Here is a 12,670-nt window from a genome sequence, read left to right as displayed (position 1 = left end):
TCGTTGTACTGCCATGATTGAAGATGAATAGATTGAAAGTTTTTCCGAAAAAAAAAGAAAAACCATAGGAAAATAGGAAAAAAAATAAAGAAAGCAAAGAAAACTCGACCAGCAAATAGCGAAAACCGGATAAAAAAACACAGAAAAACAGGCCCAAACTATGAAGAAACAAATATGCGTGCCTTTTCTATTCCGCGCTTATAAAGTCGGTTACTTTGCTAATCGTAGGCAGCGCACATCTCTGCTTTGAACCGTCGCGACAAATGGGCCGGCCATATGCGAGAGACAGAACACTCGGTGATCAGAGATCGGTTCACCGATTTGACAGCGGACCGGATAACGACAACTGTTTTATCAGATGTCCGGTTTTGGGAAGCTTTTGACCAGTTTTTTGTTTGGTTTTCTCCCTTTTTTTTATTTTAAACTAGTATAAATGCCCGTGCGTTGCAACGGGCGACTAAATTAGTAGAGCTCGTGTCCTTATGTCATTCCGCAACATTTATTTCAATTTTGACGAACGACGGTAAACATATATCCTTGAGTATCACTTTTCAGTAAACACCCTCCCTAACATTGTTCACCGTGATGTATTTCAGCTCCGCACGTTTCATCCGATGACAAAGCAGTGGTGCCTGGAATGGTCTTTCAATTGTATTTTTAATTGTTCAAAATAACACTAATACTTTTTTGTAATTTTAGGGACTTTTTTTTGTAATTTTATGACTAACAATTTCATTTTTAATTTTTTTTGCACTGTTTTGGCTTGGACCAGACATAAGGACTTGGTATACACGACACACACTCTCAGAAAAAGATGTGAATATTTCTCAAAAAAAATGAGAATAATAAGATTTAATAACGACTTGAGATGATGAGAATATTAATATGTAATAATTCCAACTCTGTTTTCATGGAAGCTTGTAAAAACTTAAAAATATTTGAACCTCTGTTAAATCCCGGCCAAAAATCTCTATTTGCTGAAAATGAAACTGTTTTGTTTGAGTAACCATAAAATAGGGAAAGAAAAGAGAAATACACTCAAGAGCCAGCCCTGACCCATCTTTCTTTAAGCCCACTAAGTAGCCGGCACACCCCCAAAGCCAGCCTCTTTTCGCAAAAAAAAATATAAAAAATGCCAGCCTCTTCCATTGCTCTGTTCTCCTTGTCGATGAAGAACAGCGGTGGCACGCTTCTGGTCACTCGCTCCTCGCACTGTGTCCCCGATCCGCCTGGGAGGCACCTGCATGTGGCCGACTTGCTCTCCTCTACCTCAGCTCGCCGTCCTCCTGTCATCGCTTAGTGGCAAGACCACCACAACGCCGCTCGCTCTCCTACCAGATCTCTGCAGAGCGCCTCCTCCTGGATGACCCCGCGTGTGCGCCGCCCGCCGCTTCACACGTCAGCGCCGCCACCTTGCTGCCGTCCCGGAGAGCCTCCCGACAGCCACCGCTGGCCTCTCCATTCTCTCCCGCGCCTGGCTGCCTTCCACCTCGCTCTGCTTCTGTAACGCCGCCTCCGCGCCAGCAAGTCCCGACACCGGCGAGCCATTGCCCTTTGGGTGATGTGGTGCTCCCTCGTCTGCGCCTGTGGCGGGCCGGCTGGTGCTGGGATTAGGCGCGCACTGCGGCCTCGGCTACAATTTTTGACTGGCTAGTCTTGTTTCCGCTCAGGTCTCTTGCGGCATGTGAGTAGAATTCACTTTTGAGCAGTTAATCTTAGAAACATATACACTTCATTTAGATCCAGATCCATTTAGATAGCTCCTAATCTTCATTGTGTTATGTGACATTTTTTTACTTTTGTACCTGATACTAATAATATTGGGTTGGCATGGTAGTATCGTTAGGATTTTTTGCCTGAATGTGTTAGTGAACACTCATTCCACACAGTTTTCTATCTATGATGGACTGAAAACTGAAGCTGGAATATTTTGGCAGGTAGTTAATTGTAGGGCGATCTTGCACAGTTCTATCTGATGTACTGCATAGTCCAAGTCTTTCCAGACGAATACCATCTACAGACATTGGAAACATTGTTGAGCGCCTTTCCCCAGCTACAGGTTTGCAAATTCACCTTTTCTAGCTTGCTTCTCTGCTGTAATTTCCCAGTTTATGCTGTTCCATGCAGATAATTTCATAACAGAGGTTAATTTTGTCAATCAAAGACTCAACTTGCAAGTGATCCTCATGCCTTTGATCAATTTGGTTGGTTTGCCTGATGTTTATTATCTAGAAAACTAAAGTGTTATTTTCTCCTGTGCTTCACCACTTAAAGAAAGCATTAACATATAGGTTTAGGTGCACTTTTTTGTCTTCACCTGATTGAATATTACCATGTTAGCTAAGGGACTTTTTAGGGCAAAGCACACTATTATATTGTTATGGTGTGTTATTTTATTGTGGTGCCATAATTTGATGATGAACCTATACTTTCGTATATTCAGGGTATAACATGGTAAGTTATCATGTTTGCTTTTTCTGAAGGGCGGTTATCATAGTTATCAAAATCGTCTGCAATGGTCAATTTAGTGATGCCATCAATTTTCTGCAGTAACAACAAAATTTAAGTTAAACCTCCAATTTTGAAATCATCTAACTATATTGAAAATCTAATGGCAGGCTACATAAGCGACTGTATTGAAAATCTAAGGCTCCAACACCCCTTCGCTGACCCCCTGCCTGCCGGGTTGCCGGACAGAATTTTGTTGAGGCCAACCACATCACAAACGGCACACAGGTAAACTAACATCTTCCGCCAAATTCCCCATTTACTAAGTAGTAGCCTTATTTTGTTTAGTTGCTTACATCTCGTGATAAGTAGTAGCCTGATCTTGCGTAAATTGCAAGGAAAATCATAGTCAGAGAAGAATTGATCTAGGACTTGTAATAAAATAACACATATGATTCTCCGACTAAAAAAAGTTTATCCCAATTCTCTTCACCAAATATATGAAAGAAGGAAGGAGAGATTGATCACCGTTTGTTTGAAAGAAGGAAGGTGATTGAATGAATTGATTGCGTTAGGATTAATCATGTCTGGTTACCTTATGTGAAATGATTTCGTTTGGAATGATTGCCTCTGGTTACCTTATGTGATTGATTGCCTGCTAGTACAAATGTGAACCGGGAGGGGGGAAAACCGTGAGGGAGAAAATAGGCGGGGGGAAAGAAAATCAGTGGGACGAGAGGTGGGTCGGGACGGGAGGCTTGACGAACGTAAGAGGGGAAACGGAACACTACGTTTCTTTTAGATAGTAGAGATAGATAGTAGAGATTTTTGTATTTTTTTTCAAATTCGTGACTTTTTCCATAAATCATGAGTAGTTTTGAAATTTCTGAGCTTTTTATAACTCTGTCAAAAAAATTCATGAACATTTTTGAAATTTGAGAATAATTTTTAAACATTTGAGAACGTTTATTCAATTTGGTGAACAATTTTCAAATTCTTCCATATTTTTAAAATATAAGATTATTTTTTAATTTTATGAAATGTTTCTTAATTCTTGAAAAAGTTTCAATTTCATTAAAAATGAAATTCGTGAATAATTTTTAGAAATTCATGAACACTATTAAAATTTCTTCAATGCTCTAATTCGTAAATATTTTCCAAATTCATGAACAATTTTTGAATTGACGAACATTTATTTTAACTTCACAAACGTTTTTCAAGTGTAGAACTTTTTCTAATCAATCCATTTTTTTTCAAATCTGTGAACGGTTTCAAAGGCACAAACATTTTCTTAAATGCACGAACTTTTTCAGATTTTTTTTGAGGGGGAAACGAACTTTTTCAGATACTGTTTCTTACAAAAGCCAATGGTCGCCTCGCAAAAAAAAAATACAAAAGCCAATGGTCAGCCAATCAACGGTCAACCGTGGACCGAACGAACCAAGCCTGAAATCGCGAGGGAAGCACGTTGCTTGATGGGCCGGCCCACGCGAGAGGGCGCGTGAGCGGCGCTGTATAGGAGGTCTCCGTCAGATCCTCAAAAGAAAAAGGAGGTCTCCGTCAGACGAGCCGCGTCCCCCATAGGAAGCTGACTTGGGAAGTTCTACTGCCGAGGGACGTTCTTCGCGCTGCACCGTCCATCAGCCATCTGTGATTGGTCCCTGTAAATTAAATAAATAAGTTGTTATTGAAAAAATACCATCTCTATATGGGCAAGATTACCATCAACAGTTGAGTGAAGCTGAGATTGTTCTTGTAATCTTGAGACTCTTTTCCATTGTCCTTGTAAACTATAACACCTGCAACTTGTCCAGCACCACTACATGCACAAACAAATCTACATGATGTAACTTTGCCATCGGTTGGCCTCTTGTTTGTATACCTTTTTCTGACCTCAGATCCTTTCTGTCCACTGTAGGTAAGCCAAAATGCCCAAGCCTCATCTGAATTTCTAAATTCCATGCCAACAAGAGGTACCAAACTAGGCAATACAACTCTGTAATGTAAATGAAATGAATATTAGACTTGTGGAAGTGCATACAAAATATTGGGACTAATAGTACTGGAAAAAGATTTCTGTAAGGGAATAAGCAAAGAGTAGCAGTAATTGGGATAAGAATAAAATCAAGTAAAATCAGTCTACTTGGGATAAGAAAAATACTTATTAGAATTGGAATCATGGTGCAGTGTATCAGCCTCTTCTTCCCTCTCTGTTACTTCTTCCATTAGAAGAAGGAATGCTTGATCAGAGTTCAGCAAGCTGCTTCTTTCATCAGAAAAAGGGATGCCTGATCCGAGTTCAGCAGGCTGCTTCTTTCATCAGAAAAAGGGATGCCTGATCCGAGTTCAGCAGGCTACTTCTTCGATGAGAAAAAGGGAAATTTGATCAAGTTCTAAAGCAATCTGATGGTGGAAGTTTAATCAATTTCAGTGTTTTATTCATGCAGGCTACTTCTTCCATCAGAAAGGACTAGGGAGACTTACGTGAGATTGAGGAGCAGAGCACCGTCCCCGCTGAGCGCCGGGGATCTCCTTCCGATCAACTTTGGCGCCGTTTCTGTGGCCTCTCGCGCCTTTTTCCCTCGCTTCCCTCGTCTCCCTCTCGCTAGCGTCGGACTGGGCCGATGGGCCGCTTACTTCTGCCCACCCGAGCGAGAAAGCTGGCGCAGGCTGTAGTTTCTGCTCGTATCGTTCGATGGCTGATGGACGGTGCAGCGCGAAGGACGTCCCTCGGCAGTAGAACTTCCTAAGTCAGAGGATCTCGTTCCTCCGCCTCCGCCGCCGCCGCCTTTCATCCTGCTAGGCACATCAGGGCTTCCAGAATTGATTCGCGTTCGGTGGGTCTTAGCTAGAGGTAAAATTTGGAATTGGAGGCATACGGGATTTGATTCCGCTACTTCAGGTAAGAACTTGCAACAACTTTCTACTGAGATTAATCCAGATATATTTGGTTTCAACAACTTTTAGATGTGTATAACTCGTATCTCTTGATAGTCAGGATACTCGACTACTGCCTCGCCCGGTTAATTTGGCGAGGACGATGAATCGTGCGTTCGCCAACGTCATAGTGCGCGATTACGGCAGTAAATTTTACTCGCTGCTCCGGGTCAACCTCAAGCAGCATCTCTTCCACCGCTCAGCAGCAGCAGCAGAAAAGGCGAGTAACAAGAAGGGACTGCCATCGGCGATCCCGAGCTTGGAGCCTCTGCCCGAGCACAAGATCAACTTCTCGACGCCGCCAAAGATGGAGGGCGCAACGTACTTGCACTTCTTCTCCCTGCTGAAAGGGCAGGCAGAGGGCCGTGTCATGTTCGCCGACCCTTGCGCCAATCCCGTGATGTACGACATTGACATGGACGCCGTCATCGCCATGCCCGAGACTAACTTCAGCAAACAGAGGGACTCAATCTCCTTGTCCATGACTAGGCCTGGGAGCCAAGACGACGACGAACAGCACTATGTCTTGAGCAAAGAACCGAGCAATGTCTTGTTTGAGGTCTTGGAGTACGGGAGGAACGGCTCCGCCAGGGGGGGTCCATCCGCTGGGACTGAACGGAGGTGGCACTGGCAACATCTGCCCTCGCCGCCGATGCGTGGACCGTACCTGCCTAGCCTCCACAGGAGAGAGGTCATCCACCCCTCCGCGGCGGCGGTGGTCGATGAGACGACTTTGTGTGTGTCGTCTGTGGAAACCGGAGCCTATGCCTTTGACACGGTGAAAGGTGAGTGGAGGAAGGCTGGAAGCTGGGCGCTGCCCTTCCATGGCGCGGCGGAGTACGTCCCTGAACTCGGCCTCTGGTTTGGCGTCAATGCTGCCGTCGGCAACACCCACCACTGTCTGGGTGCCTTCGACCTGTCTTCCTGGCCACCCGTGGAGCACCGCACCTGGAACTATCTTGATCCGCTGTCCGACAAGTGGTTGACATGGCAGAGGCACCTACTCAACCTTGGCTCAGGCAAGTTCTGCATCGCCACCAGCTTTCAAAATATCGAGTGGCACACACCATGCTACCCTTTACACGGGCTAGATGATGAGATGGTGGTCAATGACCTTACCATCTTGACGGGCGTCGAGGTTGTGCGCAGTGGTGACGGGCTCAAGATGATCAACCACAAGTCTAAACGTCTTGAAGGCATTGAAATCCACTGCGTGCTCTGAGCCAAAACTCGTCTGTTTCTTCGGGACTAGATGTGTGTGGGGTTCATTTCTTCTGGGATCGTAACGAAATTATATGCTATGGCCATGAACAAAACTTTGCAGGATGCGCATCTGTCCTCGTATATAAGATTCTCTATTTGAATCTTAAATGACTGAATCAAAATTATCAAACTTTTTTTTGCCTGTGTGCAGCTGGCATTTTACTCATTTACTGTGAATTTTGGGCCCTTATGCTCACTGATAGATATATAAACTGAAGCCGGGGGTTTGAGCAGGGCTCGCTTCAGTTCTACGATTCAGGTAAGGGCTTTGAGCAGGGCTCAGTTCAGTTCTATGATTCAGAGATTCGAGTAAAAATTACTATCACTTATGCTTCAGTACACCCTCCTTTAAGCGGAACTCAATTCAACAAAATTATACATTGAACATCTGCTTCTATATTGCTTTGGCTGCATTGCTTGGTGATACCATTAGTTTTATTTATATACACCCATGGAACATGCGTCAGGACAACAGGGCTGGGCTTCTTTCTAATGACCGCAGCATGATCCGCACGCCACTGGCAGGAGAGCCTCCAGTTGTGAAACTACAGTCACACACTCATCAGTGCCAATGGTGACGTCGGGCCATTCACCTCGACAGACAATCTGAACTCTGAAGCAATGTCCCTTGAATCACTTCCAGGATCGACATTTCATATCTAGGGTTCCTAATTTCCCCCAGGTTACTAACTACGCCGTTTCATGTCCCGCAAGTCTGTTAATCAAAATCGACCACTATTTTCCAAGCAATCGCAATTCCTGTGCCTACAGTTACACACATGTAATTTTAATCCTATCTGCCAAGCCCCACAAATACAACTGTCACCTCTACCAAATACCAATAACGGAGCAAGGTGAGTTCTCAGCTCAAACACACAGGATATATATTAGTCACGTTTCACCCGCAGCTGTGCCGACCATCCTTACATCAGCAATGTTAATACTTTTTTTTTGAACCGCACATCACCCCTTTTCATTAATGAATAACGGAAATACATCAGTGCAAGCTTCAGTCCATCGCACCATCATCTTGAGCAGCAGCACAGATACACATCATGTTCTTCGCATTCTCCCTGAGCATCATTGTCCCACGCCACATTGCCTCCTGGTCATCACTCTTCAGCAAACCTGCCCCATAATCCAGAAATACACATGAAGAGAACACCACCTCAAAAGGGATTTTAGGAAATTTAAACTCAAAGATTGCTTCATTGCGACAGTTCCAAATGGCCCAGCATATAGCTGCGAGACCAAAACTGTAGAATTTGCTCCCATCAGGTAAAAACTGTAGTACCACGAATAAAACTGCCAAATGTTGTTAGGGCACAACTCGGTGCCAAAGACTGATCTCACAGTTCTCCAAACCACCCTAGCCAATGGGCATAAGAAGAAGAGATGCTGGGACATCTTTTTCTCGCTGCAAAAAGAGCAGCGCGGATTCCCCGTCCAATTTCTCCTGCTCATAACATCCCTGGTCAACACGGCATATTGAAAAAGTTGCCAAAGGAAGATATGGATTTTAGAAGGAATTTTAGCTTTCCAAATCCACTTAAAACCACAACCCGTGATATTTCTCTCTGTGTTCATACATCAACTTAGTAGTAAAAGTCTGCTTGGGGCCCAAAGCCTAAACAATCTTATCAGGATCAGAGGTAATATCCAGCCCAACAATAAAAGAGCACATCTGCAGTCTAGCAATATTACCAGAACCAAGAAGCACATCCCTACCAGCCATATAGCACTCTTTTACTTTCATAATAGCCTTCCAAATAGGGGAATCAGAGAATCTGCTTTTGACCGTGGCCACAGAATCTCTCGTAAGACATTTTGCTTTAACTATATCTTGCCAAAGACCATCTTGAGTATCAAGTTTCCACCACCACTTGTTAAGTAGACTGATATTTTGTTTCTGGAGGACCTTGACTATTTCATTGGTCTATCATACTTGTCTCTGTTTCATGTTTGCCGTCCTTCTACTTATATCTTTTTATTGAGGAAGACTAGGCTCATTCCAAATCCTATAGGTGTCTTGTATGATATTGCACTCAGCAAGAGGCCCTGCACATGTAAATTGTCTGCAGAATGAAGACTATAGTGTCCTGACTCCTGAGATTCCTGTAAATTATCACTCTGGGCATATAAATTATGTGAACACTGTATTATCGCTCCAGAACCAACAGCCCATACACGTATAGTAGAGGGTATTAATTAGCTAAAACAGGCAATGAACAAAAAACAGTTCTATAAAATGCCAATACGCGCACGCTGAACAATGTATAGATACTACAAAATACTAAACAAGAACGATCAGAGTCAAGGACCAAAGTTACCACCAGACGGATTCATAGCGGCGGCCTCATAACACGATGAAAACATGAAAGTGGAAGAACCAGCGAAATAAACTCACCAAATAACAAGCGCATCAAAGCAGGTCCGGGTATATTGAGTCCCCTGTACTATGGTGTCAAACTTTGAGCATGAATAGTTAATTAATAAAATATAAACTAGTTTAAGTCACAAAATCATATGGTGCGAATACTCTTCGAAGCAGCGAGCATACCAAAACAGTTCACTGACACAAAGAATCGCGGGTATGGTCTGCTGGGGCCAAGGCGGGTGCGCATTCTCCACTCGAGATAAAGGTAGAAGGAGAAACAACGGAGAAATCCTCAAGATGAAATTTTACTAGTTGGCTCAAGCGCAGAGGTAAAAAAAAACTAAAACATATGCTAGAATTTAAGCAGATAGCATCACCAACAATTTTAATTTCTAAATTTTACCCAAAAAAAATATTTCATAAAGAAAGATGCACAGCATGCATGATGCTTCCATTTCTTCTTTAAGCCATCCATTGCCTATTTCCCAATGGAGATAAAAGCTAAGAAAATATATTCATTCACATCTGAGAAGAAAAACCATGGAAGGATCCATCCAATAACAGTTACACGTAGATAAGTTTTCCTCAGAGCACGCAGTGGATTCTATTGTCCTCCAAGCTGTAACATTCAGACTTGTGCTTGATGATCTGGAAACCATTGATATCGCGCACCACCTCCACGCCAGTCAAGACGGTAAGCTCATTGACCACACCATCAAGTGGTGTGCACGAGGTGTGCCTCGAGAGATTTCGAAAGCTGGTGGTGATGCAGAACTTGCCTGAGCCCATGTTTAGCAGGTGCCTCTGCCGTGGCAACCACTCATCCGGCAGGCGACTGAGATAGTTCCAGGAGTGCCGCACCACTGGTTGCCTGGAGGAATCAAAGTCAAAAGCACGCAGGCAATGGTTGGGGTTGCCAATGGCATCGTCGAGGCCAAACCAGAGGCCAAACTCAGGGATATACTCTGCCGCACCGTGGACGGGCAGCACCCAGCTGCCAGCCTGTCTCCACTCACGGGTTACCGTGTCAAAGAAGGCGCAGGCTCCGGCATCCACGGATGAGGCACATATTGTGGTGGCATCCAACACGACCGCTGAAGATGGAGCACAAGCTTTGCTGTTGCCGCCAGGCAGGCACTGCGGAAACAATGGCGGGCAGGGCAGAGGTCGCCAGTACCAAGGCGGTTTGCTCAGATCAGTTGTCCTGGTATAGTTCAAGACCTCGAACAAGCCACCGTCCTCTCCTTTGCCTATGACATAGAGCTCGTGGTATTCTTGGCCATAGCCCCGCCGAGTGATGGACAGGGAGATTGAGTCGCTCTGCTTACAGAAGTTGGCTTGGGGCATGCCAAAGACGAAGTCCGTGCTAGTGTCGTACATCATCGTGTGGACGTTAGGGCTGACGAAGATGACAGAGCCCTCCCCCTGCCCTTTCAGCAGGGAGAAGAAATGCCTGGCCGTTAAGTCGGCCATGTTAGGCAGTGATGAGAAGTTGATGTTCGTCTTGGGCAGACGCTGCTTGGGGCTCCCTTTCAACATGGTGGATAACCATCCCTTCTTATTGGCTTCTGCTTTTTGGGCAGCTTCTGTTGAAGGGTAGAAGAGATGCTCCATGAGGTTGATACGGCGCAGGGAATAAACTCCCTTGGGGTAATTGTGTACTATCATATTCGCAAACTGACGATTCATCATCCTCGAGAATTTAACACACGCAGTAGTTGAATATCGTGGCTATCAAAAGGAAAAAGTTAGTACAGTAGCATTAACACTTGTCAAAAACTAAAATATCAGGATTACTCTAAATAGAAAGATCAAAGGGTCTGTCTAATTACTGCAAATCTAAGTGACTCAATCAACATAAAAAGGAAAAGCAAAAGAAAAAGGAAAATACCTGCATGAATCTCCGAGTAAAATCAATGACATAGGACTTACACTTTGATGTGCAATACTTAGGGCACATCTAGACGTGCTCTAGCAAAACCTAAGATCAAGGGTGTGTTTGGTTGAAGAATGTGAGCGCTACATTTAAATTTTGTCAAATTATATTTCCATCCAGTATCATATTTTATCTTTTGTAACTAACTAACATTTTCGTGCTACTTCTCTCTTCCAGACCAAAGACAAAAGGGGGAAATATATCAATGTGCCTATTGCCAACTTTGATTAGATGGAGTTCATATTTCAGGATAAGCATGCTACCGGAGAGTTCACGGTCCTTCAAACACCCTATGACCGTGTTCATGCCCGTGACAAGGATTTTATTGGTGATACCGAGAAGAATGTGAGTGATGTTAAGGTTGATCCTGCAACACATGATGATTCAGATTGTGTTCCTGACGACACCACTAATGAATGCTCGTCTTCGAAGCGTCCTAGAGGTGACAAACGTGATAAAGGTAAGTGGGTGAAGTGTGATGAGAGTGCAGCTCAAGACATGACACGGTCTCTGCGTGATATGTCGGATACTATGCGTTACACACACGTACCAACCCGAATGAGAATTTATTCAAAATAACTGATGACATTGAAGAATACCCTCTCTTCATCCGACTTGCGCTACAGACATCTGCGGCCACCAATGAACAAGTGGCTTCCATGTTGAAGGGGAGACCGATGGCTGCTATTCAAGAGTTTGTGCGGTGCTGGATCGGTGATAACTTTCCTGAATACGTTCCCGTTCCTCCTGCTGTGTGATTCATTTCACTGCAAACTTTCAGGATTATTTTGTATGTCTTCCGGCATCGTCTCCTAGGGAGATAATGACCGTGCCTCCTCATGCAGGCATGTAATGATGTCACAGAGTTACTCATTCCTGAACAATAAGCTTTTTACTCAGATTCTTTATCAGTCAGTGTGTTAAAATAATCATCATAAAGTTGCGCTGAATTTTTGCATGACTATTTTACAACTTGATCTGCTTATAGCTATTTATCTGTTTCACTGGTTTTTCAAGGTATTGTAGTGATGATGCACTTGTTATAAGCTACTACTTACTAGTATTTGGTTCATATCAAGACGAGCTAGCTTGCCCTCGACACAGGCAAACGGCCAGCTGCTGGCTCTTGCCAGCAACGGCACTGAACCAAACGGGCAGCTAAGGCAAAGATAGCCCAGCCGAGCTAAGCTAGCTATGAGCCACGGGCGCAGATCGTATACAGACGAAAGGTTAGGCTGGGAGAGGTTCGGATGAATGAATACCTGAAGCTGGCGCCCGGATCTGACAAGCCGGCGCCCGGATCTGACAAGCCGGCGCCTGGAAAGTGGGGTACAAAGGCGGCGGAGGAGGGGAGGGGAGGGGGAGGCGAGGCGAGATGAGATTTCTAAGGGACCTAGATTGTTCTAGTGGCCGAAGTTTTTTTAAGGCCGCGAATAACTGCCAAACTTCAGCTCGGGAGGTGGGATCGGTCGAACGGTCGTTCCCCACGGGAGATCGATCGGATCGGTCGAACGATTTTAGTTCCTTTTTTTTTTCAGAATTACGATTTTAGATTATTTTTTTGTTTGAGGGGTTAGTACGATTTTAGAGCAACCACAGCTGCGCGTCTCAAACCGGCCTCATACACGCAGCGGGCCCGGGTCACGATTTTTCAACCCAGATGTGCTCGTTAAACTGGCCTCAAATGTCTGGACTGACCGGCACCCCTC

At 44.4% G+C, this 12,670-nt stretch overlaps 2 protein-coding genes across 3 annotated transcripts; one reads left to right on the top strand and one right to left on the bottom strand.

Moving 5' to 3' along the window:
- The first annotated feature begins 5,146 nt into the window (after positions 1-5,146).
- LOC123121882 (uncharacterized) lies at positions 5,147-6,778 on the top strand. Its single transcript, XM_044541977.1, has 2 exons — positions 5,147-5,350; positions 5,443-6,778. The coding sequence occupies exon 2, from the start codon at positions 5,489-5,491 to the stop codon at positions 6,605-6,607; it is 1,119 nt and encodes a 372-aa protein (XP_044397912.1). The 5' UTR covers positions 5,147-5,350; positions 5,443-5,488; the 3' UTR covers positions 6,608-6,778.
- Positions 6,779-7,366: 588 nt separating this feature from the next.
- On the bottom strand, positions 7,367-12,430 carry LOC123121883 (uncharacterized). Of its 2 annotated transcripts, none has more exons than XR_006459927.1 (2): positions 12,224-12,430; positions 7,367-7,776 (listed from the first exon to the last, which is right to left on the bottom strand). XR_006459927.1 is itself a non-coding variant. In XM_044541978.1 (2 exons), exon 2 carries the CDS (start codon positions 10,715-10,717, stop codon positions 9,611-9,613), a length of 1,107 nt encoding a protein of 368 aa, XP_044397913.1. In that variant the 5' UTR covers positions 10,718-10,756; positions 12,224-12,406; the 3' UTR covers positions 9,528-9,610. The 2 variants fall into 2 exon arrangements, 1 of the variants encoding a protein (XP_044397913.1); XM_044541978.1 differs by lacking the exon at positions 7,367-7,776 and adding an exon at positions 9,528-10,756 and having other exon boundaries at positions 12,224-12,406.
- Between the last annotated feature and the right edge of the window lie 240 nt (positions 12,431-12,670).

This window comes from Triticum aestivum, chromosome 5D (genome assembly GCF_018294505.1).
Source record: "Triticum aestivum cultivar Chinese Spring chromosome 5D, IWGSC CS RefSeq v2.1, whole genome shotgun sequence".
NCBI classification, from domain to species: domain Eukaryota; kingdom Viridiplantae; phylum Streptophyta; class Magnoliopsida; order Poales; family Poaceae; genus Triticum; species Triticum aestivum.
This window is presented reverse-complemented; position numbering and strand designations above follow the sequence as displayed.